The 26,992-nt window shown below is 43.0% G+C and overlaps 1 protein-coding gene across 1 annotated transcript; it reads right to left on the minus strand.

Moving 5' to 3' along the window:
- Positions 1-7,483: 7,483 nt before the first annotated feature.
- Positions 7,484-18,792, minus strand: LOC139912156 (myosin heavy chain, fast skeletal muscle-like). Its single transcript, XM_078286509.1, has 39 exons — positions 18,586-18,792; positions 18,360-18,503; positions 18,109-18,265; positions 17,988-18,015; positions 17,788-17,899; positions 17,586-17,678; positions 17,434-17,497; positions 17,254-17,352; positions 17,056-17,159; positions 16,794-16,932; positions 16,554-16,672; positions 15,713-15,862; positions 15,441-15,611; positions 15,053-15,353; positions 13,812-13,891; positions 13,615-13,702; positions 13,370-13,487; positions 13,167-13,290; positions 12,948-13,084; positions 12,610-12,865; positions 12,273-12,515; positions 12,012-12,188; positions 11,777-11,922; positions 11,602-11,692; positions 11,108-11,497; positions 10,895-11,021; positions 10,577-10,695; positions 10,301-10,497; positions 10,022-10,205; positions 9,748-9,913; positions 9,482-9,606; positions 9,017-9,325; positions 8,731-8,934; positions 8,504-8,629; positions 8,229-8,399; positions 8,039-8,143; positions 7,839-7,934; positions 7,598-7,729; positions 7,484-7,504 (listed from the first exon to the last, which is right to left on the minus strand). Exons 1-39 carry the CDS (start codon positions 18,790-18,792, stop codon positions 7,484-7,486), a joined length of 5,820 nt encoding a protein of 1,939 aa, XP_078142635.1.
- Between the last annotated feature and the right edge of the window lie 8,200 nt (positions 18,793-26,992).

Raw genomic sequence — 26,992 nt, forward strand, 5'->3', positions numbered from 1 at the left:
TCCTCTTGTAGAGCAGGAGAGCTGCTGGCGGGAGTGGAGAAATACGCTTCTTGTGTGAACAACGGTACTTGGCCGCTACGTGTCCTGTGTGAACCAGCCCCAAACTATTTACAGTCTATACTATTTACACACCCCTTGGCTACAGACACTGCCAGACGCCGTGCTGTGATGCCCAGGGCCTAGGCGCCAGACACTACCCAGGCTTGACTGACCCCGGCAGGCGCAAAGACCAGCCACAAAGGCGTGGCGAGGCCGCTCAAGTTAGCCAGCCAGATGCTAAGCTAACTGAAAAAGGATAACGTGACTTCACCCCTAGACAGGGCCCTGTTGAAAGGGGGCTCTACCATCCTGGGGGAATGGTAACACGTGAGTTGTTCTACTGGGCAGTGCCTAACCCGTTCACCAAACGAGGTGCTGGCTGCCACATTCATGCTGTAGAATCTCGCAAACATGGATGGGGCACCTCACTATAAGGCTCAAGAGGTCACCACGCCCCGTGTGGAATGCGCATGCACCCCCACTGAGGCTGGCATGTCCGTCTCTTTGTGTGCTTGCTGGATCGCATCCACAATCCAGTGGGAAAGTCTAGACTTAGAGACTGGCTGCCCGAGGCATTTCGGTTTGAAACAGACAAACAGCTGGTCTGTCTTCCTGTGTGCCTCTGTCCCTTCAAGGCCCTAACTAGGCACAGTGGTGACTGTCCACTGACCCCTCCCTCACCTACTTGAAGAGAGCGGAAGGGGCACAGCTTGACTGACGGGCTGACATGGAACTCAGAAAGTACTTTGGGGAGGAAAGCAGGGTTAGGGTGTAGCACCACCCCCGCATCCTCAGGCAGGAAGCGGCAGCAGCTCTCATGCACAGAGAGAGCATGCAGCTCCCCCACTCTTTTGGCTGATGTCATGGCCAGCAAAAATGCAACTTTGAGTGACAGTCACTTAAAGCCCACTGTTTCAAGTGGCTCAAAGGGACCATGCCGCAAAGTACTCAAAACCCGCTCTAGATCCCATGGCGGGACAGCTGGTTTCCTACAGTTGGGGCCAATCCCGCCTTAATAGCCGCTGCCATGCCCCTAAGGGTCGAAAGAGATTTCCCCGCTTGCAGCAGCTCCTGTAGGAACTGCAGAACTGCGTGGGACGTACAGAAGAGAGGGTCGACCTGCCTTGTCTCACACCATGCTCTAGGTCCAGGTGTAACCTGAAGAGATGTGTCTTTAGTCTCCGCTGAAAGATGGGCAGTGAAGAGCCAGAGGAACCACCTGTACTGTGGCCGCCATTAAGCCCAGAAGGCGGAGGCACAGTCTCCAAGTAACTCTGGCCCCTAAGTGGAATTGAGAGAAGCAGGCCGTGAAGGACACCTGCCTCACTGGAGTCAAAGATAAAGTTGCTGTCCTGGCATCCAACCACATACCCAGGAACTCTGCTGATTGGGAAGGCTGGAGCCTGCTCTTTTTCATGTTGAGGCGCAGGCCCAGGTCCTGAATGTGACCTATGAGCCAAGCCACGTCTTGGTGACACTGCTCCTCTGACCGAGCACACACTAGCCAGTCGTCCAAATAACTGAGAAAACCTTAGGCCCTGCCGCTGCAAGGGTGCAAGGGGCTAACGAAATGCCGAATGGGAGGACACAGAACTCGAAGGTCCTGCCGTTGAAGGTGAACCTGAGGTAGCGCCGGTGCCCCTCCCAAATTGGGATCTGAAAATAGGCATCCTCGAGGTCGATCATAGCAAACCAATGTCCTTGGAGGATGGCTTGTTTGACCCTTGGCACCTTCAGCATTTTGCACTTCAGGGGCGCAGACATTTGTTGAGCCCCCTCAAATCCAAAATTGGTCTCAGCCTCCCATCCTTTTTGGGCATGAGAAAGTAACGGGAGTAGAACCCAGCCTGCTGGTTGTCTTTCCCCACCTCCCTGATTGCCTTCTTGGCCAAGAGAGTGGAGATTTCTGCACACAAGACCTCCCTGTGACCTGCACCTTTCTACTTTGTTAGCCATTGTTCACCTCGTGGTTAGAGACTCAGCTGACCCTGGAAGTTGTTGAAGGCAAGAGCTAAACACGCCAAATGTTCCATTGTTGGCTGCAAGGATGAACATATATCATTACATTCATTCCCAGCATCCGAAGATAAAAAGTGGTTGAAATGTATTTTTAACAATAACATTCTGGCTACAGTTAGTCCAAATTTGTATGTGTGCGCTAATCACTTTGTGTCAGACTGCTTTGCAAACGAGGGTCATTTGCAACAAAACTTCTCCTGAAAGATGGATCGATTCCGAGTGTACATGACCTAGCTGCAAGCGTGGAATCGGTAAGTGTCACCACTTTGTGGTAATCTTTACAGTTTATTCAAAGTGTTGCGCTTTGCTAACGTGTGTAAAGTTATGTACCATTAGCTTGCTTGTGACATTGTTCCTTGTTTGTTTTGCTGCATCAGTTGTCTTGTGTAGAGAGATGTGTCCGCTAACGTAGCCAGAGAAAGAGAAATGGATAAGGTAGTTTATGCAGGGGTCTTCAACCTTTTTCAGCCCAAGGACCCCTTGGTCGATAGAGAAACAGAGCAGGGACCCCCTAGATTAAAAAAAAAAAAATTGTGTTGCATTTTAAGCCTGGCCTATAATAAAATATTTATAATCCCTTATTAACCTATTTATATACTCAGTTATTATGCTTACGGTTGCTAAAACGTTTATACATAATTATTATTATTTATGATGATTATTATTATTATTATGATTATTATAGATTGAGGCTTACACTTTTTTTTTTTTTTTATACAATGAAACATTTAGCTTAACTTTAGCTTCAGGATGACACAGGCCTACCTCAGTGAGATGACTGACCCTGGTGAGTGGCACAGCTTGTCTATTCTGGGGGAGATGGAGGTTGTCAGGCAGAGCATCATATCATCCTCAGGCTGCAGTCTTGAACGGTATTTACTCTTCAGGTAGGTGAGGGAGGAAAATCCACTTTCACAAAGATAAGTTGCTGCAAAAGGCTCACCATTGCCTTTGCTGTCAGCTGGTAGAAGGCTTTCTGGCAATAGATCCAGGACTGGATGAGAGGCCTTGACTCATACACATTCTTGTGCATACTGTCTGTGGATAGGTCGATCAGCTGATCTTCCTCAGAGGCTGTCAAATTTGAGCCGTCCAATGCATTGTGTTTGAATGGAAACTGTATCCATGTCTTGTCCCTTCTCCAGGACTCAGCCTCAGAAAAGTATTTTTCAAATTGACTTTCGAGTGCCTCCAAGTGTCCAACAATTGCGCGTTTCACGTCAGGCGAGAGCACCGCAGAATCAGCCAACTCCTCCATTGATGGAAACATGGAAATGTTACCTCCCCTGATTCGCTCTCTCCATCTTTTTGTTTTCTTCAGAAAGCCTTCCATCTTGTCATACAGCTGAATGGCATTTTTATTGCGGCCCTGCATAGAACTGTTCAGTCTGTTCAACTCTGAGAAAACGTCTGCCAGATATGCCAGTTTAGTGACCCAGACATTGTCATTGAAATCCGCAGCCAGCTCCACGCGGTTTTGACCAACTAAAAACTCGTGGATAGCTGTGCGTAACTCGAACACGCGTGCCAATACTGATCCACGAGAAAGCCATCTGACCTCAGAATGGTAAAGGAGCGCATTGTGTTCCTCTCCCGTAGCATGGCAGAGAGAAGCAACGAGACGCGTTTGCAAGGCACTCTTCTTAATAAAATTGACAGCCTTCACAACAGTGTCCATAACGTCAGCAAATTCAGCACTCATTTCTTTGGCAGCGAGAGATTCTCTGTGTAACATGCAATGAGTCCACAGAACTTGTGGGGCCACTTTTTTGACAAGCGCAATCAGTCCACTTTTTTGACCAGTCATAGCTTGCGCATCGTCAGTACAAATCATCAGTACAACACATTTTGCCCAGATTATGTCATTTTCTCTGAAAAAGTCATCAATCAATTTGAAAATTTCAGAACTTGTGCGTTCAGGAAGCTTCTTACAAAACAAAAATTCCTCACACATTTCGTTTTGGTCAACAAAACGCACAAATGCCAAGAGCTGTGCGTCTTTGGACATGTCCACAGATTCATCCAACTGTAATGCAAACGCCTCCGCCAATTTTAGTTTCTTGATTAATTGCACCCTCACATCAAATGCCATTTCACCAATTCGCCGAGCAATCGTTGTGTCTGACAACGGGATAGTCTTCAGTTTATTTACATATTCATCATTCCCAAACATTGTCTTGCACATATCACTGGCCGTGGGCAATATCAAATCTTCTGCAATTGTATATGTTTTTTTACACTGAGCAATGCGAAGAGCAACTTGATATGAGGCTTTCAAAGCAAACTCTCCAACTTTCGCTGATTTTCTCATCATTGTCTGTTGGTATTGGAGAGAGTTCAGACGAGCCTGAAAGTATTCCAGTGTTTTATCTTGCAAGTGGCCGTGATTCTTCTCCAAGTGTAGCTGCAGCTTTGATGGCTTCATGCTTTTGTTTGAGAGCGTCGCTGAACAAACACACACCGGCAATTCAATCCCTTCGGTTTCTTTGAAGGTAAATCCAAACTTTAGGTAGGTTTCTGAATATTTCCGGGACTTCTCTCTTTTGTGTTTACCCTCTGCCGCTGGGGCAGGTTCACCTGTGGTCTCGGACAAGGTGGAAGGAATAATGGTAGGATCCCGAGCTCGAGGCCTAGTTACTGTTACAAAGCGATCCATTCTACTTCACATATTAACCTAGTAGTAGGCTAGTTATTAATTATTTTAGCACCGAACTGCGTTTTAGCCAACACTTAGCTTGCTAGCAAGCCAGCTAATTTTTTCAATGGCGGTTGGTCACGTGTAGGCTCTGCATCACGCACAGTGGTTGCATGGGAATCATTCATTTTGTAAATCGTTTTTGTCAAAAGTATCTTATTATTGCCTATTAATACTTGGAGTTTGCTCAATATTATTATTTTTGTCTAAAATACATTTTTAAATTTTTCACATAAATTATTTTGACGAAAATTGGCGGACCCCCTGCAGTACCTTCGCGGACCCCCTAGGGGTCGCGGACCCCCGGTTGAAGACCACTGGTTTATGGTATGCTCTGATGAAGGCCACTAGGCCGAAACGTTAGCATGTTTGTTGACATGGCCAGAATAAATTGGTGAAATTGAGATTAGTCAACTTTGTCCTGAAGATCTGTGTGTGTGCTACCTTTTTACCTTTGAATATTCAACGTTGGTAGTTTATGGTAGCTCAGTCTGATTAGCATCGGGTATCAACTTTACTCCAGTCCCGAGGAGACGGAGTTTGATGTGGGCCTGTGAATAGGATGAAGCCTGTTGGCCACAACAAGAAAAGCTAGCAATTGGGGCAGAAAAAATGTGCAGCCAGAGTCGGTTGTACCTCAACTGTCGTCCAAAACAAGCACCTTGTCTCCTACGGATTTCATTAAATTGGCTAACTTTACCCGAAGCCTATAGGACAACATTACTATGTTCAAGGTTAGGGGCTAGTGCCGCCAACAGCTAGCTAATCTAGCGCTAGCTAAGGTTAGATCCTCTGGCTAAGTTTGCGGACACATCTTTGTAACTAGGCAAAAGTTGAAAAGTAGCCTACTTTGTTGATCAGGGACTCTTGTCACTACGAACATTACACTTCTAATGCCAAATGAATGGAAGGTAGTTATTGGTTATTGATGAGATGTACAATTTCAAGTTCTGTTTTTGCACCAGTCTGGTAACTCCAGTCTTGTAATCAGCTGGCGTTGTGGCGAAAAATAAGAAAACCTGAATAAAAAGACAACAGCCCTTCAATAAATACTACCTTTCAGAAGGTTATAATGTCCAATTTTTGTTGAGACTGTGTTAGAGAGATTTTGAATCAACTACATAGTAATTATTGGGGCTGTAGTTTGTGTGTTGTGACAATATTTGTATCCCCTAAATTTATTTTTCTTTAGCAGCTTCACATCAATTTCACACCCTCTTCAAAGCAGGTGAAGAGGGTAGTCCTGTTTGTTTCAACTGAGAAATATATCCAAAATCAAACCATTCTTATATTCTCCTTACCTAGAGAAGATCATTCATGCCTTCATCTTCTCCCGTCATGACTACTGCAACTCCCTCTACTCCTCCCTCAGTCAAAAGTCCCTCTCACGCCTCCAGCTCCTAAAGAATGCAGCTGCCAGGGTTTTAACAGGTGCCAAACATAGAGATCACATCACTCCAATCCTTGCTTCCCTCCACTGGCTACCTATCATTTTAGAATTGATTTAAAGATTCTTCTAATCACTTTTAAAGCTCGTCTAGGCCTGCCGCCTACCTAGATTTCAGATCGGTTAACCCCAAATGAGACAGGGCGCAGCCTGAAGTCGGGCAGAGCTCTGCTGGCTGCTCCCCAGTCTAGACTGAAAAGTAAAGGTGACCGAGCATTTGCCATTAGACCCACGACACTGTGGAACAGCCTGTCAGAAGAAATTAGACTGGCAAAATTTGTGCAATTGTTTTATCCTGTTTTTAAATCTTGTGTTTTTGCCCTGTGCTTTTCTATTACTGTCTGTCTTTTGTGCAACTGTCTTCTGTATTACTGTCTGTCTTTCTTTTTTGAGTTGTTTCTCTTGTTTCCTGTAAAGCACTTTGTAAACTCTGTTTCTAGAAAGGTGCTATACAAATAAAGTTTATTATTATTATTATTATTGTTATTGTCATTATTACTGATCACATGAATCTAGAGTTCCCAACCTACAAGGATTGACCGGGAGACTGGATTTCCTTTGCTCTCCCAGAATGCAAGTCCATCCAAATCCACAAATTTAACCAGGAATAACCTGAAACAGCGAGATTCTTCATTGTATAACTGGCAAAAGCATGATGGGTAGGATGGACAGTAATAGTAGCTTGCTTACTTTGGTCATGGTTCTGAGTGTAATATAGTGATATATGGCCTTAATGTGTGTGACTTGTGTCGCCATGCTGCTGGGCAAGTAGTGAATCTCTCTTTCGATGAAAGGATGTCAATGAAAGTAGTGGGCTAGAAAAGGGTTTAGTATGATTGCAGGGCCACCATAATTAAACCATGTGTTAACTGATGAGGTACATTTAATTAGGGACCACACAGCCAAACAGAAAACCAACCTTACTATAGCCTAGAGAGCAAAAGTAGTGGCCACAAAAATAAAACTCTAGTTCCTTGCAAGTTACTGTTGCAAGTCACAGTTGAAGAATGTATCCCCATATTAATTTAAAACTTCAAACCCATATGTCAGTTATAGTGGATGTGTGACTGAGTTTGAACTACAATTGGGGCCCTCTGTCACTGACTATCACTCCTGATATAGAATAGCACCTTCTACCTAAGTCCAATACTTTGATTGCTTGCTTTGTTAATGGAATGAAGCAATGAATAAATAGAAGACAAATATTTGTGGAAACATTTATTGTATGCAATCAACAATGTTGTCATATTTTATGACTTCTTGTGATGCTTGAACTTATGAACTCATTCAGCTGCTTCTTTTCCCTGTGAAAAAACCCATATTTTTAGACTAAACCCAAAGTTCAAAGTATTAATATTCAATGAATTAACATGCACTGTTGAAAGATGTGTATTTACCTTGCCAGAGTCACGGCTCTTAGCTCTCAGCTTGTTGACCTGGGACTCAGCAATATCAGCTCGCTCTTCAGCCTCCTCCAACTCATGCTGAATCTTTCTGCACTTTGACAGGTGAGTGTTGGCCTGTTCCTCCTGTGAAACCATCATATATTCTCATTGCAACTTCTAAAAGTAGAATAAAAATTGAGAAAACGTTTGCAAATAGATAGAATAGTTTGCATTATACATTATTTAAACTTACCGCTTCCTCAGACTGTCTCTTGTAGGCCTTCACCTTCAGTTGCAGCTTGTCTACCAAATCCTGCAGGCGGGTGACATTCTTCTTGTCCTCTTCAGTCTAATGTAAATACACGAACATGAATGACCATTAATAATTAGCATATTGTCTAATATGGTAATTTAGTCAATAGGAACACCATCTCAAAAGTAAGCTTGGTTTACCTGGTATGTGAGTTCCTTCACTCTCCTCTCATATTTACGGACACCTTTAACAGCGTCTCCTCCACGTCTCTGTTCAGCTTCAACCTCTGTCTCCAGCTCACGCACCTTCAGAAATAAATTATACACTATGAAACTCGTTCTTCTTATTTTGTAATGTCATTTGCTGTAATCTGTGTAACATTTATCTTACCCTGGACTCCAGTTTCTGGAGTTGCTTCTTGCCACCCTTCATGGCCAAGTTCTCAGCCTCATCCAGGCGGTGCTGCAGGTCCTTGACAGTGACCTCCAGGTTCTTCTTCATCCTCTCCAGGTGAGAACTAGTGTCCTGCTCCTTCTTCAGCTCCTCAGCCATCATAGCAGCCTAGAATTTTTTTTTAATGTTAATCAGGAATGTCATACAAAATGTATGTTCTTCCAGATGTATGAGATAACATGAAGATACTATAACATAAGATTCAAACCCACATCAGTGATGGCTTTCTTGGCCTTCTCCTCTGCATTCCTCGCTTCCTGAACACTGTCATCTACTTCACCCTGGACCTGGACCAGGTCAGTCTCCAGCTTCTTCTTTGTGTTCAGAAGGCTTGTATTCTAAGAGGAGAGAGGGAAAAATACCAATGACTATAATGATATACACATATTATTTAAAAATGCATTGATTATAGCATTAGTGAAGAAATTATTTTGTTTACCTGAGAGTGCAGCAATCCAACACGCTCACTAGCATCCACCAGCTCTTGCTCAGCCACTTTGCGGCCTCTCTCTGTCTGTTCCAGTGCAGCCCTCAGCTCTTCAATTTCAGCCACCATGAGACCGTTCCTACGGTCCACCATGGCAGCCTGCTCTTTGAGGTCTTCCTGTGCTCTGAGAGCATCATCAAGGTGCAACTGGGCATCCTAATGTTAAGATTGTTGAAATAGGAAAAGATCAGAATGTTGCTACACATAGAATGACCTGCACAGTTGTCATGTGATGTACCTTCAGTTGTCCCTGGACATTCCTCAGCTGCTTCTGGGCCTCAGCAGCCTGGCGGTTAGCATGACTGAGCTGAATCTCCATCTCATTCAGGTCTCCCTCCATCTTCTTCTTGATTCTCAGGGCATCATTCCTGCTCCTGACCTCAGAGTCCAGAGTGCTCTGCATGGAGTCAGTCACCCTCTGGCTGTTCCTCTTGATCTGCTCCATCTCCTCATCTTTCTCTGCCAGCTTTCTGTCAACCTCACCTTTAACCTGGTTGAGCTCCAGCTGGACACGCAGAATCTTGGATTCTTCATGTTCCAGTGTTCCCTAATGATTTAAAAAATATTAAAATAGAGCCCTTCCTACCTTTTGAATATTCAATTGGACAATCTTCCATTGTTTGATAAACTATTTAAATTTCTTGTAGAAAACAAATACACAAATTAACAATTAAAATGTTAAACTCTATAGAAGAAATTTTACCTCAGCTTCCTCAAGAGCTGACTGGATCTCTGCCTTCTCTGTCTCTGTCTGCTTCTTGGACTTCTCCAGCTCATGGATGCTTTTTCCAGTCTCACCAATCTGTTCAGTCAGGTCTGAGATTTCCTCTGCAGAAGGTTGTATATGTTTAATATTTATAAATCAAAGAATGAAGGCTATGTATGTCATTCTAACCGATAAACAGTGTATTAAAAATCATAGTCCATATTTCAAATTACTATTGCAAATATTATTGGAAGAGAACTCACGTTGCAGGTTCTTGTTCTCGCGTTTCAGGGTCTCCAGCTGATCCAGAGCTTCCTCATAAGAGTTTTTCATCTTGAACAGTTCAGTGCTGAGAGAACGAGCCTCTTTCTGAGCTCCCTCAAGCTCTGCCTGACCCTCCTCATATTTCTGCTTCCATTCTGCCAGAACCTGCATAACAATTTAAAAGAAATGAACAATGCTACCCAATTTTGGAGGCTAAAATTCCAGTGGCTGTGGCATTGTACAGTAATCAGTGTCAGTAATCAGTGATAATACCTTATCAAAGTTCCTCTGCTTCTTGTCAAGGTTGGCAGCCAAAGCATTGGCTCTCTCCACATCAATCATGAGGTCCTCCACCTCACCCTGGAGCCTCTGTTTGGTCTTCTCCAGAGAGGCACACTTGGAATTCACAGCCTCAATCTGCTCCTCAGCTTCCTGAAGGCGCTGGGCAAGCTTTTTCCTGTCAAGCATTTGCCAGTGTAATCAATAATGTATACTATTGCAAAAAGTATTTTGTAGAAACTGTTAGGAAAAACAAAATCTTCATTGACTTACTTTGACTCCTCAAGCTCCTCAGTGCGCTGGATGGCATCAGTTTCATACTTGCTCCTCCACTGGGCCACTTCACTGTTGGCCTTGGACATTCCACGTTGCAGCTCAGCCTTTGCCTCCTGCTCCTCCTCAAACTGCTCCCTCAGAAGATCACAGTCATGACGGGCTGATTGCACACCGTGGGCAAGGGCATTCTTGGCCTGCAAAACATTATTAAAACAAAAAACATTTAACAAATGAACATACAATACTTAAAAAATCTTTGAAAATGTTCCTCACCTTAACTTCCTCCTCGATTTGCCTCTTCAGCTCCTCAATCTGCTGTGTGAAGGCTTGCTTGCCTCTGGTCAGCTGGGAGACGAGGGCTTCTTTCTCCTCAAGCTGACGACCAAACTCACCTAGTTGGAAATTTATTTTTTAAAGATTTTAGTCATTTTCCTAGAAATATATGCAATATATACAAATATATGGTGGGCCCAGCATTAACTTTTCAATAAATGGTTTCCAATTATAGATTGATTGTAATTATGGATTGAGTTCAAAAGTACATTGACATTTTTTATGAAAACAAAACTGCACTTTGAAAATAAGACTTGCCATTCTCCGTCAGCAGTCTTGCTCTCTGAGCGCTGATGTCATTTATCTGGCGAACATTCTCATCATTCTTTGCCTTAAGTTCACTATGCTGGTCCTCAAGGGTGCGGCACATCTTCTCAAGATTTCCCTGTTCATCAACATTAGAGAGGTTCATTAATTCTTTCACTAATACACGTTTTTTCTCAAGTGTGCATGTACAAAATAATATTATACCTTGGCCTTTGCAACAGCTTCCATGTTGCTGGACAAGTCATCAATTTCCATCTTGTATTCACTCTTCTCCTTCTCAAGCTTCTGCTTGACACGCTGGAGGTTGTCGATCTGTTCTCCCAGCTCTGCAACACTGTCGGCCTGCTTCTTGCGGAGAGCAGCAGCGGTGGCTTCATGCTGTAGGGTGGACTCCTCAAGGTCACGACGCAGCTTCTGGAACTCTGCCTCGCGCTTCTTGTTCATCTCAATCTGAGCAGCAGTGGCTCCACCAGCCTCCTCAAGTCTCTCACTGATCTCTTCAAGTTCCCTGGAGAGGTCAGCTCGCTGCTTCTCAACCTTGGCGCGAGCAGCACGCTCAGCTTCAATTTCTTCCTCCAGTTCCTCAATACGAGCCTTGAAAGTTAATAAATATTGATAAAGTTAATGTATGAAACTCATACACTGCATACATATTCAATGATAAGTTTGAGATAGTTTTAAAATTAAACATTGCACACCTGGAGCTCTTTAATCTTCTTCTGTAGCTGAGCACCCAAAGATTGTTCATCTTCAATCTTACTAAGAAGCTGGCTTGTCTCAAAGTCCTTCCTGTTGAGTAAATAACATAATGATAAGAAATGAGTTGCAATAACATATTTTGTACATACAATTTTCAAATTATGTCCAAATTACTTCTTGATTTTCTCCTCAGACTGCTGCTTGTCATTCTCAAGATCCATGATGGATTCCTGGGCCAGTTTCAAATCACCCTCAAGCTTCCTCTTGGCTCTCTCAAGGTCCATGCGAAGCTTCTTCTCTTGCTCCAGAGAACCTTCAAGCTGCAAAATAACACATGTTTGTAATTCCAAAAGATTAACAGCAAGTCTATATTCTCACTGAATAGCAAATACCATTTTCATGAACTCACATCATCCACTTGCTGCTCAAGCTTGGTCTTGGCCTTGGTCAGAGTGTTGACTTTGTCTTCCTCTGCCTGCAGGTCATCAAGAGTCTGCTGATGTGCTTCTTGGAGGGCTTTCTTCTCCTTGGTCAGCTTAGCAATGCTCTCATCTTGAGAGGCCATCTCTTCAGTCAGGTTCTTCACCTGAATATGTAAAAACAAATTGTCATAATCAGGTAATTATTCAAAAATTGGATGATACAGTAGTTAAAGTGAATATTCATTAACCTTGTTCTCAGTGGCATGCTTCTCCTTCTCCACTTTGGCTAAGGTAAGCTCCAGGTCATCAATGTCCTTCTTGAGTTCAGAGCATTCATCCTCCAGTTTCCTCTTCTTGGCAGTTAGCTCAGCATTGATTTCCTCCTCATCCTCCAGTCTCTCACTTGTCTCTTTGAGTTTTGCCTCCAGCTGAATCTTACTCTTGATAAGTCCCTCACATCTCTCCTCAGCATCTGACAGATTCTCTGATTCCTAGTTAAGAACAAAAGTGAAAAAGGGAACATATCAACATTTGTTCTGGAAAAGATGTGAGAAATCATCAAACTTTCTGTTAACATTTACTCACAGATGCCACTTGCAGCTGCAGATCATTCTTCTCCTGCAGAAGAGACACCATCTTCTCCTCCAGTTCCTTCTTCTTAGCCAGGGCCGTGGCCAGGTCTGTTTTCATCTTCTCATAATTTTCCTTCATGTTCGCCAGCTCCTTCTCAGTTTCGGCACTCTGCAGAAGAGGCTTGATCTTGTAGTACACCTTCATCCATGGCCAGTGTTTAACATTCATGAATGAGCGGACGTTGTACTGGACGGTGTAGATGGCTTCCCTATGAAAGGAAATGACTATTATGCACAAAGATATTTTGGCACTGCATTCAACCTAAATATATGGTTAAAATTTTCACATGCCTCCTTTCCATCATCTTCACAAACTCCTTCCTCATGAGGTAAGCACGGCAGAGAGCCTGAGTCATGGAGACCAGAGAAGCAAGCTTCTCATCTCGCATCTCCTCAAGGGTACCCAGCAGACCAGCTTTGAAGAACACCTGATGAGAATATAAAAATATTTTAGGCAAAATACTTTCAACTGTGGAACAGAGTTTAGTTGTTTTCTTACTGAATGCTCACCTTGGTGTGTCCAAATTTATACTCTTCGTGATCCACATCAATTGATCCAAGCAGCTTCTCAGAGGCCTTCTTGTTGTCAATGAATTGTCCCTCAGGGATGACGCTGGCATTCAGTACTTTGTATCTATTGGAAAAGAGTTAATTATCAGATTTGGCACCTTCTTTTCAAAGTCCTGAAAACTCTGTGGTAAATTGGGTAATACCTCTGCTTGAAGTCACCATAGAGGATTCTGCTGGGGAAACCTTTCCTGCAGATTCTGATACCCTCCAGCACACCGTTACACCTCAACTGGTGGATAACCAGGAAGTTTTCCATCAAACCTGAAAAGAAGTCATCATTTCATAATTATTGTGAGAAAGTAAAGACTCCCTACAACTAAGTTTAAATTACTAAAGCAACCTATACAGACAATAATAAGAACATTTGTTAGTTGTCAATGTACAGTACCTGGAGTCTTTGACTCATTGGGAATCAGGCAACGTACAAAGTGAGGATGAGTGCTTCTCAAGTTGGTCATAAGCTTGCCCAAGTTCTCCTGTAGGTACACGATAAAATCAAACATTCTTCATGAAAAGCATAAAATATTTTTGATTTTATTTGAGCTTAATTCTAACCAGGCAGTTTAGGTTGTTCTTAAACTTTACCCTGAACTGTGAGGACACAGTCTGCATGGAACCACCCTTCTTCTTGCCTCCCTTTTTAGCACCGCCAGATTCTGTTGAATTGTTGATTTGTTAATATCATTAGCTGATAGGTTCAATGTTATTTGGTCATGATCAAGCTAGAAACAACTGGGATCATTTAACTGACTTTTTTCAGTAGACATATTGTTCATCCCAAAGACAAAAACATCACATTATTGGGCTCATTCACAAAACTCTGCGGTAACAGAATAGTGGCGTGCAAAATCTGCGACCCGGTAATTTTGCCTAATTCATAAATTCACCACCGCTGTGACGGAGCCACATCACCGCTGTGTTATCCACAGCTGCAGGCCGGGAGACAGCCAATCAAAACCAACATGTTAATTAAGCTTTACATATATAACACCTATCCACCTGTGTGTCAGTGCAATGGGCAGGTGTCACCCTCCTCAGTCACTCCTATTGCTTATGATGTCACTTACTGAAATTATAAATTGACCATAGGTGGTGATCTTGACCTGATGTAGACCTATCGAAATGCTGTAAGATAAATAAATATATGGGAGCATTGGCAGCAGTGAGCAGCGTTCTCTTTGTCTTACTCAGCTCTAGTACACTCCAGCACCTGATTAGAAGTTTATGGGATGTGTGTATGGTCATCTTCTCTTTTGTGTCATGATAAACTGAAACATAAGCTATCAGAAACTGGCTTTTATAACCGCAATCAGAGCGGTAATTAATAATTGCAAAGCCAGTGTATGAGTCATATTTATTAAACATTTCCTTGTTTCCAATGATAATTAATGACCTGGAACTTTATCTATCTATTTATCTATCTATCTATCTATCTATCTATCTATCTATCTATCTATCTATCTATCTATCTATCTATCTATCTATCTATCTATCTATCTATCTACTTTTTTAATGATTAAACATTTTAATTCATTTCTACAATATACTGTCTGACTAGATCAGGAGGTATTTTTTGCAGCGCAGTGTGCTTTTATGAATCACTTTAACAATATGTAAATGATCAAAAGGGGTGGAAGTATGGGGAAAATAATAACGCTAATAACGCCCCGGTATTTCACATTTATGAATGAGAAAACACCCTACCGTGACGGTATCTGCCCCCAACGTCACGCTAAACCTGCTGGTAAGTTTTATGAATGAGCCCCATTGAGTTACAAATTTCAAATTTCCATGATCCTAATCAGAGTTATAAAGTAATAATGTACCTTCAACAACAGGGGGATACAGGACAGGCAGCAGCTTAACTGAGGACTTCTGGTACAGCTGTATAACAGACTCGTTCAGGGGATCCTTGTTCTTGTCCAGCCAGCCACAGATATTGTAGTCCACAGTTCCAGCATAGTGCACCAGGGAGAAGTGGGCCTCAGCCTTGCCTTTGGCGGGCTTTGGCTTCTCAAATGCTTTGTTTTTACCAAGATGCTGGTCATACAGTTTGTTCTTGAAGGTTGTGTCTGAAGCCTTGGGGAACATGCACTCCTCTTCAAGGATGGAGAAGATACCCATGGGCTGTATAAAAGGTGCAGAGAGATACATCATGAAAAGGCCCTGTTGTAGCTGCAAACAATAATTACATAGTCACAACATTATTCATACCTTTTCAATAAGCTCAATGCAGGCAGCCAAGTCCATGCCGAAGTCAATGAACTGCCAGATGATGCCCTCCTTCTTGTACTCCTCTTGCTCCAGGACAAACATGTGGTGGTTGAAGAACTGTTGCAGTTTCTCATTGGTGAAGTTGATGCACAGCTGCTCCATGCTGTTGTACTGTCAGTGGACAAAGGATTAACCAAATGTAACACAAACACGGTTAAAAATCCATTTTTTTCTATTATCTAGTCAATGTATTACCATGAATGCATACTTACATCAAAGATTTCAAAACCAGCAATGTCCAGCACACCAATGAAGAATTGCCTCGCCTGCTTGGTGTCTAGCATTTGGTTGATACGGACCACCATCCACAAGAACATCCTCTCATAGATGGACTTAGCCAGGGCACTCACTGAGTTCATGACCTGAAGAAAATTTTGAATTGAATCAATATCATTAGAATCCATAGATTTAATAAAGTAGAGATCCATCAACTGAAATTTAGACATTGGATTTACTTGATTTTCTTGCTACAGGACAAATATTACATCACATCTAGCAGTACAATTTTAACTGAAATAGAACTAATGACAGGGCAACCAACACATGCAGTACAGTCCAGCTAACAGAGGACATTCAGTTACAAACTATTCCAGATGAATGTAATTCATGAAATGCCTCCACTCCATTTGAAATACTTTATACATACTTCAGCCTCATGAGGAATTTGCAAACTTCTCTCTGCTGAATTTTGTAGCAATCGTGTAGCCTTCCATTCAAGATCTTACTTTCACTTCAGTTTCATAGAAGTCATATTGATCAAACAAAAACAAAAATAGAATGGCATAAAAAGTGGAAATTTGCAACTGGAAATCTGTAAGGACAGTACCTGAAACTCAAGTCAAGTATATTTCCTGAGCAAAAATATTCATCCATACTCCTCCCCTGTCTTTTGTAACTGCTTTAGATGTACTAATAAAGCACTTGTTCATGGTATTCACAGTCATTTACCTGAAATTGCAGCGTAACCACATTCATGCACTCTTGAACTACTGCTCTTGACTTAATTATGAGATATGTATAAAATTAATTAAACAACAGAACAATCATGCTCACCTGGGGTACGGTCTGTCCTTTGGTGACAAACTCATTTCCGACCTTCACTCTGGGGTAGCACAGAGCCTTCAGCATGTCAGCTGAGTTCAGACCCAGCAGGTAAGCAACCTTGTCAGCATCTGAAAATGTCACAAAAATACATTTACTACATATATAAGTGATTGTAAAATGTGACATTATAGAAAATACTAATTGTATTAATTTCATGCCAGAGGTTTTTTAACTCAAGTTAATACTCACCCTCTGTGCCGTCTGGCTCAGCCTGCTCTTCACGCTGCTTCTGCTTGAACTTCATGCTACCATGGTGGAGCACAGCACCGGTAAACTTGTAGATGCCCATCTTTTCATCATTGGTGAAGCCCAGAATATCAATAGCGGTCTGTATTCAAAAAAGGCATTGACATTGAGTAAAGGTCTGTATGGAAAATACGTTTTACAGATTAATTGTGATGGCATATTGAATGTATAATAGATGAAGAAAATGAAAGCGCAGATCCCTCACATCAGTGGCAACCAACTCCTCTTTGTCATCAATGCTGGCCACAGTGATCTGACCCTGACTGCACATGGGGAAGTCATAGGGGTTGGTGGTGATGAGCGTCATTTCTGGAGATCAAAAAATGTTTAAAGGGATTAGTGGTTATGGACTATGTGAACAATATGGGTTGTTTTAACATTGTATCACAGTTATTTAGCTTACCAATCAGCTCCGGTTTGTGGTTGGTCATCATCTGGTAGAAGATGTGGTAGCCTCTCTCATCAGGAAGCTGGAACGTCACTCTGGACTTCTCCAGCAGATCTATAAGCATTGTTCATGATTCAAAATCTACACCACTGATAATGGCAGTCATTTCATTTACTATGTGAAGTTGATACTTACATGTCTCAATATCAGCACTAGACAGTTTACCAGTTGTGCCGAAATGGATTCTGATGAATTTACCCTGTTTGGAATACCACATTTTTTAACATATCTGCATAGGCAATATATAATGCAAGATATTTCTCAGTTTGAAATCCTTCCATACTTACAAAGCGAGAGGAGTTGTCATTCCTCACAGTCTTGGCATTACCATAGGCCTCTAGCAAGGGGTTGGCTGCAATAATCTGATCCTCCAGTGAGCCCTATAATCCATTTTTTATATTAATATTGATTTCAGTGGTAAATTTCCACTTTTTCTTTATTTCTCAGAAGTGTTTTCAGTGTTTTTAGAAAACATTCATGATAATATACCTGTATCTTTCCTGCTTGCTCCTTCTTCTTTTCTCCTCCACCCACTGAGATTGTTGCAAAGTACTGGATGACACGCTTAGTGTTCACAGTCTTTCCAGCACCAGATTCTCCACTGGGCATAGACATGTAGAATCAGACAAATTTACTCAATGAATTGGATTATATTGGTGTTATAGAGGTGCAATAGATATAAAACTTACGTGATCAAGACAGACTGGTTCTCCCTATCTGTAAAAGGAAAAATTAAGAAATATATTTCTCATCTATGTAACATAAACCCAGTTTATTGATAATTTATCAATTTTCTTGACAAGGACATACCAGTAAGCATGTTTTGGTAGGCATTGTCAGAGACAGAGAAGATGTGGGGTGGGGCCTCCATACGCTTTTTGCCTCTGTAAGCACTTACAACCTCAGAATCGTACACTGGGAGCCACTTGTAGGGGTTCACAGTGGCACAGAACAGCCCAGAGTAGGTCTGAAGGGGATGAGAGAGATGTGAGCACTTACAGTATGTTATATATGAGTCCATGCACAATATTATACTTTACTCCATAGGCAGAATATCTTACGTAGATCATCCATGCTGCATAACGCTCTTTGAGGTTATACAGCACAGAGGCTTCATTGAGATGGGTCATCATGGCCATGTCCTCAATTTTGTCATACTTGGGAGGGTTCATAGGGGTGACATCTTCCTCCTTAACTGTCCTCTCCTGAAATATTGAAACACAATGTTAGTGTTGAAATTCCAACTGCAAGTTGGACTGTCGTGAGTTCTGTGAAACTTCAACCTACCTCCTGGTTGTCAAGGACTTTGACGGTGACTTTGCCACCATCTTTCTTCAGGATTGTACATTTAAGGTACAGCTCCTTAGTATCGGCCACATATGCAGCACTTTTGGCATCAAAGGGTTTATTTTGAGCCTCAATCCTCTCTTTCTCTGGTTTACGAAGGTAAATGGCGGCCTTGCCATAAACGGCCATCTCCGCGTCCGTACTCATGGTGGCAGCTTTCTGTAGATAGACAAATAGAAATTAGATTTGTCTCTCAACTGATGTGGATTGTTTGCTTTGGAGACTGAGCACTGCATGCAAGAATAATTCTTTACATTCTGTAGTTTAAATAGAGAAAATATAACTCTTACCTTTTCCTACTACCCAATCACAGAGGAACTTTTCACAACCGTCACCCCTAAATGAATGAAGAAGGTTTTGTGACATTTTTGAGTTATACTTTGAGTTTTAAATGATACAGATAGTATAGAAATTACAGATTACTACAGTATATTATAATGAAATACAGATTAGTATATTCTCACTCATTTACATTTGCTGAATTTATAGTCACACAACCCAATTTTTACCCTCGACTCATAGCTTACTGATTTGCAAAATTCTTTCTTCACACTGATGTGTTTTCTCATCTCACATTATCATGCCATTATCTAAATAAACATTAAACTGGTTATTAATCAAACACTTGAGTCAAGCACTAAACATCTCTAATACAACTTCTTCATTATGAATGACAGCTGAAGCATCAGTCTCACTTACCACCAGTTAGTTTCTGAAATCCCCTGTAGTCTGTCCGTCCCATCATGACCCTCCTTATATTGAGGTTGTTCTGCAGGCCAAGCAGAAACTAAATAGGGGCATGTCTTCAAAAGGCTCTTATGCATTTTGATTTGCATTTGACTCTGCACTGGCACCCATCTTGTAGTGCAAAATAATGTACCATTTAAATGTCTCATATTATACAAGATTAGAAAGAGTTTGCTGCCTATATATTTCATGTATTATAAGTGAACACTTAATTGCCACTCTAATGTATGTCAATCAGTTATCATGCTTAAATCCAACAGATTAAACAGTTACATTCATAGCATGCAATCATACAATATAAATTGTGCACTGATTACAATACATGAGATTTACCAACATCTCTAAACTCAATTTCAGATATTATATTGAATACATTTGCAAGTATTGCAAATAAATATTTTAATTTGACCATACTATTTTATTTTTTAATTTGTTCCCATACATACTTTGATATCAATTAATTTGACTTGACACATTAAAGAAAATAAATCTATAAATAAATCATGTCAAGGTGCATTCAACATTGCAACCATAACTGGTAATCCTTTTTTTGGCAAGCGTAGTGCCTATAAATTTTTGAGTCCATGCCAGAGGATAAGATTCATAGGAGCACTAACTACTTTACAGTGGGTGTAGTGTTGCATGTATTTATAATTTGTTTGGATTACTTTTCCATGACTATATATTTTGATTTCATAGACGTATTTTATTTTCTAATGAAAATAATATTGTTTTCCCTCATCATCATCTTAATGAGGGGAAGCTTTATTACGTTTTAAACAAAGCAAAACTCAATCCTATTGTACTACAATTTAAGTTAATTGCCGTAAACAAGAAATGTATACTGGACCTTCTAATGAGCTCTTGTAGGTGTATTTGATGTGTGAGTGTGACATTTATGAAGGCAAACCCATAATGTAGCATTGTCTAAACTGATTTCCATGCTCTTTTCACTAACACCATGATTTTAAACCCTTGCTTATATTTTGAAGTGGCCCATTTGTTTGGTAATCTTTTTTCCAATTTAAACAGAATTGTCTTTAACTGGTATCTGCAGACATTGTAAGGATAATCATATTTTGTTTTATTATAGACTCCTATTGAATAAGATATTCACAGCTGTCAAGTACAGGTTTTACTTTGTAAGATATAAAGTGGATATCAAAAATATACACATTCTTTAACTTTTTTTGACACATTTTCACTTTCATTGGGATATAATAACCAGCAACATTACAGTAAAAACAAAAGGCTACTAATTTCTGACAATGTATTAAAAATGGAAAATCAAAATACCTTGATTGCATGAGTGTGCATATCCTTTAATTAATTCTTAATAGAAGCACCTTTTGCTTTGACAACAGCAGTAAGTCTATATGGATAAGTCTCCAAGTCTCTACCAAATTAGCACATCTGGATTTTTTTTTGTTCAAGCTCACTCAATTTTCAATGTTCATAAAGTTCCTCCTATGCATACTCCTCTCTATGTCATCCCACAGATTTTCAATGATAAAATCACATCAAATAGAATCTGATAGATTTTCCACAGGATTGAAATCCAGGCCATTCCTTGGTCCGGTTGGTCTGGCTTGGTACTGATTTTTCTTTATTCAGCCATTCCTTGGTTGATTTGGTTGTGTCCTTTGGATCACTGGCATGTTGGAAGATCTGTAGCTTGAACTTTGTTCCAGAGGGCACACAAGCCCTTGCTTCCGCTGAAGAAAAACGGCCCCATAGCACTGCCTAACTGTTCTAAATTGGTTTCATCAGACCTAAATAATTTTCATAGTTTTGGGAGAATGTGTCCTCTTGCATAGATAATTGTGGCTTCTGTCCTGCCCTGAATGTTGTTGGCTTGTTAGCTTTTGGTTGTCTCTATGCTAGCTGATATATTGTTTGCAGGTAGCATGACTGTTCTGGCTGTTTGCTAGGAGGCTACTGTAGCCAGTGTTGTGCAAGTTCACACTTCACAAGAGCTAGCTCAAAGTTCACTTCACACAGATTAAAATGAACTAGTTCACGTTCATAGTTCACAATTTTGAATTTTGAACTAAGTTCACTGTCCCAAAAAATGACCTAGTTCACGTTCATTTCTTCCGTTTTTTTTAAATGAGCTGCTCCGAGCTATTCTTTTTCAATAGAACCTCCCCTACCTATCCATCCCCAGCTCCCAATCATTGCCACTGCCAACTTCCCAAACTAAATGAATTACTGTATACTATTATAGAATTACAGACAGAGATTACTTTTAAAAGCCAAGAAAAATCAATGTGAGTATATGTTTTACCACTTAAACAATGTGTTGTGGCGGACTCTATAGACATTATTCACCATAATCTGTGGTTTGGGTATGTTTAACACACACAGTTATATTGTGTGCTTCTCAGGGTTAAGGAGACACTGTCCCGTTAAGAAAGTCTGGTTCTGAGTCTGACGTCAGCTCGACGTATGTTGGTTTTTGAGCGCAAAATAAATGACACACGAGTTGGTGTAGTCAACAAGAGAAGTCGTCTGTTTCACTTTCCTGCAACTTCTACACTGGTGACCCCGACGTTTGTCTGCTGGACGTTTCCAGTGACAGCTCTTCAAGAACATGGCGACTTTCCCTCAAACTACCGGAGTTCTGGGAATCGTCTGCCTCGGCCTGGTTCACCCAGATGGAAGCACAGTTCGCGCTTCCATCTGCAGACGCCACAAGATACTTTTACGTGGTGTCGGCCCTCGGGAGTTCGACTGCATCCTGAGTGGTGAACCTCCTCAAAACTCCCCCGCTGCAGGATAAATATGAGACACTCAAACCCACCTGTTGAGAGCTTTTGAACTTTCGAACGCCGAGCGGGCTAGCCGGCTCTTCTCTCTGCAAGGCCTCTGTGACAGCAAGCCGTCTGAGCTCATGGACAGGATGCTGAATCTCCTGGGTGGGCACAAACCCGATTTCCTCTTCGTCCACCTGTTCCTGCGACAGCTGCCTTCCCAGATACGGGCTGCCCTGGCCAACACCGCCATCACTGACTGCCATGCTCTGGCCGAGGAGGCTGATACATTTTTCCTGGCTGGTCAACAACACTGCGCGGCCACGCTGCTTCCTGCCCCAGCTCTTTCACCACTGCCTGGAGGCACAACGGTCGCCGCCGTAGCAACAGCTCCTCGTCGGCGGTAGGACCCCGGCCTGTGTTTTTACCACGCAAAGTTTGGACCCACAGCCAAGCGGTGCCGAAGCCATGCAGCTTCGGCGTGGCCGGCGCTCAGTAGTGGCCCTGAGCGTCGGCCGAGGTACGTGGCGCTGTGTTTCGGCGGACAGCGGTTTGACTGGGACTTTGTCACGGCGAAAGTGTCCGTCTCCCTCCTCGGCGCGGATTTCCTATGTGCCTATGGACTGCTGGTGGATGTCAAACACCGCCGCTTGATCGACGCTGTCACCTTCAGTTCATACGCGTGTACACTCAGCGGAGCAGACTCCATCAGACTGTCTAGCATGCTGTCCGCCGCGGACGAGTTTCTCCGTCTTCTCGTTGAGTTCCCGGACCTCACGCAGCCCACCTTCTCGTCATCCACCGCCAAGCACAGGGTGGAACACCACATCGCCAACACCGGACCCCCGGTCTACGTCCGGGCCCGGCGCCTCGACCCGGCCAAGCTCGCCATCGCCAGGATGGAGTTCGAGACTATGGAGCGCCTCGGCATCATTCGCCGCTCCAACAGCCCGTGGGCTTCACCCCTCCACATCGCCCCAAAGCCCAACAGTGGGTGGTGCCCGTGTGGCGATTACCGCTGTCTCAACAACGTGTCGACACCGGACCGCTACCCGGTTCTGCACATCCAAGACTTTTCCGCCCACCTGGCGGGGAAAGTACTCCCATAAAAACTGACTCAAGTAAAAGTGAAAATTACCATTTGAGAAACCTACTCAAGTAAAAGTAAAAAAGTACCTGGTTAATAAATTACTCTAATAAATTACTCTAATTTGCGGCCGCAAATTATTGGCAATGGGCCAAAAGCTCTCAATTTTTTTTTGAGTATTCTGATTCAGAAGAGAATCTTTAAAGCCATTTTTGTCATTTTGTACTTTTAGACACATGAAGAATTAAAAAGCTCATAACTCTGGATCTGAGAAAGATATCGCCATCATTCAAAAATATATGAATAATCAGAATCAGAATCAGAATTCTTTTATTATGCCGAGTATGTTTGCACATACAAGGAAAGTGACTTGGTGTGGTTGGTGCATAGGTACATAAATATAGCAAATACAAGAAATATCAAAATATTAACAAAATATTAACAAAATATTAACAACATATATACAATAGGGGAGTGTTCCTAGTTTTCAGAAATATAAAAAAAACAATATGTTAAAATTTCACCATGTGAAGGGCCACCCAGGACACATTTTAAAACATCTTATATTAATAATTTGATACACTGCAAGAAAACTTACCCAGCTTTATGATGCTTTCTTTGTGTGTCCACTTGGTTTTGAACTTCGGGAGCAGGATGGCTGCAGCAATGAGCTCGGGGTCCTTCTTCATTTCCCCAAATCGCTTGTTGAGGCCATGTTGGAGAGCCTGTAGTAGTGGGAGGCACACTTTGACTGAAGTCTCCATCTTTGCCAACTTAGATGGTGATAGATGATAGATGGCGGGGAGAAGCCAACCCATGTGAGAGTTTGTTTCTGCCTGGAGAATCTTGAGAGCTGCTGCCATAGGCTTCATCACTGCGATGTACTCCTCCAGAAATGACAGTTCTGCAGCGCTCAACCTAAAATTTAAGAAATGAGTAGAGCAGGGCAGAGACAAAAGTAGGGACAAAAATGTATTCATGCTACAGCCAAGTATTTATTAATTTTTTGTTCAGGTGCTCATAATCTTAAAGAAAGACTACAAAAACATAAAACATGTCCATCATTTAATATAATGACATGAAGTAACAGAAATAAATGAACAAAAGAGGCGTGTGTGTGTGTGTGTGTGTGTGTGTGTGCGTACTCAATACATATAATGATACTTACATCTTTATTTTGAACTCGGAACAGATATTCCTCATGGCTTCCTCTCCTTTCTCCTTGACAATACGGACAACCCGCTCCACTGCCATGAATGTGGAATTCCATCTTGTCTGGCTGGGACGGATGAGTTGCAGATCACACTCATTCTCCACCACTTCTGCTGCCCGACTTGACCTCCCCACCTTGTTCCATAATGCAGTGCACTTAGCAAATGTAGAGCGAAAGAGGCATTTGAAAGTCTCGTTGTCCCCCTTCTCCAGCTTGTCTGATGTGGCCACAAGATTCAGTAGATGGCAGGCACATCTTTGATGTGGTGGTAGCTGGTACTCCAGGGTGTGGTTGTTGTCACTTAATATTTCAGTGGTATTCTGGAACTCCATATCTTCTGGCTCATTCTCAGGTGCGTCCTCATCCTCATCCTCATCATTAATCTCTGGCTCAGGTTCTGAGATTACTGTGTGCTCCTCAAACACCCTAAAAGCTTTAAGGAAATTGGAACCACTGTCAGTAGTTGTCTTGACAACCTTGTCATGGATTTGATATTCAGTGTGGATGTCTTCCAAAGCAGCAGCCAGGACTTCAAATGTATGTGACCCCCTCAGGGGTCTGCACGACAGAGCAGCAGAGCGTCTTTGGAGACTGTCTATCCAGTGGCATGTGACTCCTAGGAAGCTGCGTTGCCATGCGGTCCAGCAGTCAGTGGTGGTTGCCACATACTTGACAGCACTCAACTCCTTCACAGACGATTTCATGGCCTCAGCTGTTACATCTATCCTGGCTCGTAGAGTTTTTCTGTTCATCATTGAGCTTTTTGGACTGAGTGTTACCACAAGCTTTTTGAAAGCAGGTAGCTCAATAACTGAAAAGGGGAGTAAACCGTCACACACAATGTCAATGATGAGCTGGTCAACTTTCACCTGGGACACTTGGCAGAGTCTGGGCCCACCAGTCAGTTTGGTTTGGACAGTTGTGGCACTGCTTTGATTTGAAGTTACGTTATCTTTTTAACCAAAACATAGGCGGGAGGCAATGATTAGTACTGCAATTATGAAAGTAATGTTAACATTGAAGTTGGCACTACGTTAGGTTAACTGCTTTCTAAAGCACACCAATTTAAAAGCCCAACAGACCACTAGCTACAAGATAAGTTAATGTCATTATCATAACATCAAAGATTAACGTTACACATGAAAAATTAACATAGCTAACGTTAGCTAGCTAACTACATTTTCACCTACAGTATGTGCAACTTACTTCAATGTGCTTGCGGAGGTTAGAAGAGAGAGAGATCTCAGTGTTTTTCGGGAGGCACAGCAAGCACTTCATCATGTAACTGTTGTCTTTTTTAGATTTTGGTATAAAAGTGTGGCCAGATGTGGCAAAACCCAGAACCCTTGTTCTGGGTTTTGCTCCGTCATCATTGCATCGTGGTCAAAACAGGTGGTGCTTATTTTTCTTCCAGGCAGCTCGCAATTTGGCATCTGCAGTAGAGGTGCTCCTCGCGCGCTCTCCCCCCCTACACTCAATCCCCGCATTTAGAGCAGACTAGTTGGAACGAAGGTATAAATAGCAAATGTAATGAAGTAAAAAGTAGATTACTGGCTCAAAAATATACTCGAGTAAAGATTAGAAGTACGGTTTTAAAAAAGGAACTATAAGTAGGCTCGTTCCTTAAAAAAAACACGCAGTTCCCGGTGCCCGAAAGGAGGTCGACCACGTCAACGTGGACCTGGTGGGCCCCCTTCCCCCCTCCCACGGTTTCACTTACCTCCTCACCATGGTGGACAGGACCACTCGATGGCCAGAAGCCGTCCCGCTGTCGTCGACGACGTCCACCGAGGTGGCCTGGGCGTTCATCGGGTCCTGGGTCGCCCGGTTCGGCACCCCATCTGACCTCTCCTCTGACCGAGGCCCACAGTTTACATCCGAGCTCTGGAACGCAGTCGCAGAGGGCCTGGGGGTGAAGCTCCACCACACCACCGCACCACTGCGTACCACCCACAGGCTAACGGGTTGTGCGAGTGGTTTCATCGCTCCATGAAGGCCGCTCTTCGGGCCAGCCTCAAGGACAGCAGCTGGGTCGACAGGCTCTCGTGGGTCATGCTGGGCCACAGGACCGCCCCTAAAGAGGACCTCCAGTCCTCATCTGCCGAACTGGTTTACGGCCAGCCGCTGTGGGTCCCAGGGGATTTCGTCCCTAACACCACGGCTCCCTGGGCTGCAGCCTGCCAACGGGCCACGCTCCGGGACAACGCCAGTGTTTTCGCACCGGTCCCCACTTCGCATCACGGCCTCCCACGGTCTCACGTCCCCACAAGTCTCCAGTCGGCAAGGTACGTTTTCATCTGCCACGACGCCCACCGTGGGCCCCTGCAACCTCCCTACGACAGCCCGTTCCGCGTCCTGGAGGCCGGGGACAAGCACTTCGTGGTGGACGTCGGCGGCAAGCCGGAGCACGTTTCTGTGGACCGCCTCAAACCAGCTCACCTGGACTTGGACCAACCCCTTGGCCTGGCCCTACCCCCGCGGCGGGGGCGCCCCTCTGCCCTGCCTCCACCCCCCACCCTGGCCCCGCGCCGCCGCAGGGTCCCCAGG

This window comes from Centroberyx gerrardi, chromosome 2 (assembly GCF_048128805.1).
Source record: "Centroberyx gerrardi isolate f3 chromosome 2, fCenGer3.hap1.cur.20231027, whole genome shotgun sequence".
NCBI lineage: Eukaryota > Metazoa > Chordata > Actinopteri > Beryciformes > Berycidae > Centroberyx > Centroberyx gerrardi.

Excerpts from the sequence above, each read along its gene's own strand:
- LOC139912156 (XM_078286509.1), bottom strand. The coding sequence starts at position 18,792 with ATGAGTACGGACGCGGAGATGGCCGTTTATGGCAAGGCCGCCATTTAC. Across the intron at positions 18,504-18,585 it reads AAGTCCTTGACAACCAGGAG|GAGAGGACAGTTAAGGAGGA; the intron begins GTAGGTTGAAGT and ends TCAATATTTCAG. Across the intron at positions 16,933-17,055 it reads AGGAGTTGGTTGCCACTGAT|ACCGCTATTGATATTCTGGG; the intron begins GTGAGGGATCTG and ends TTTTGAATACAG.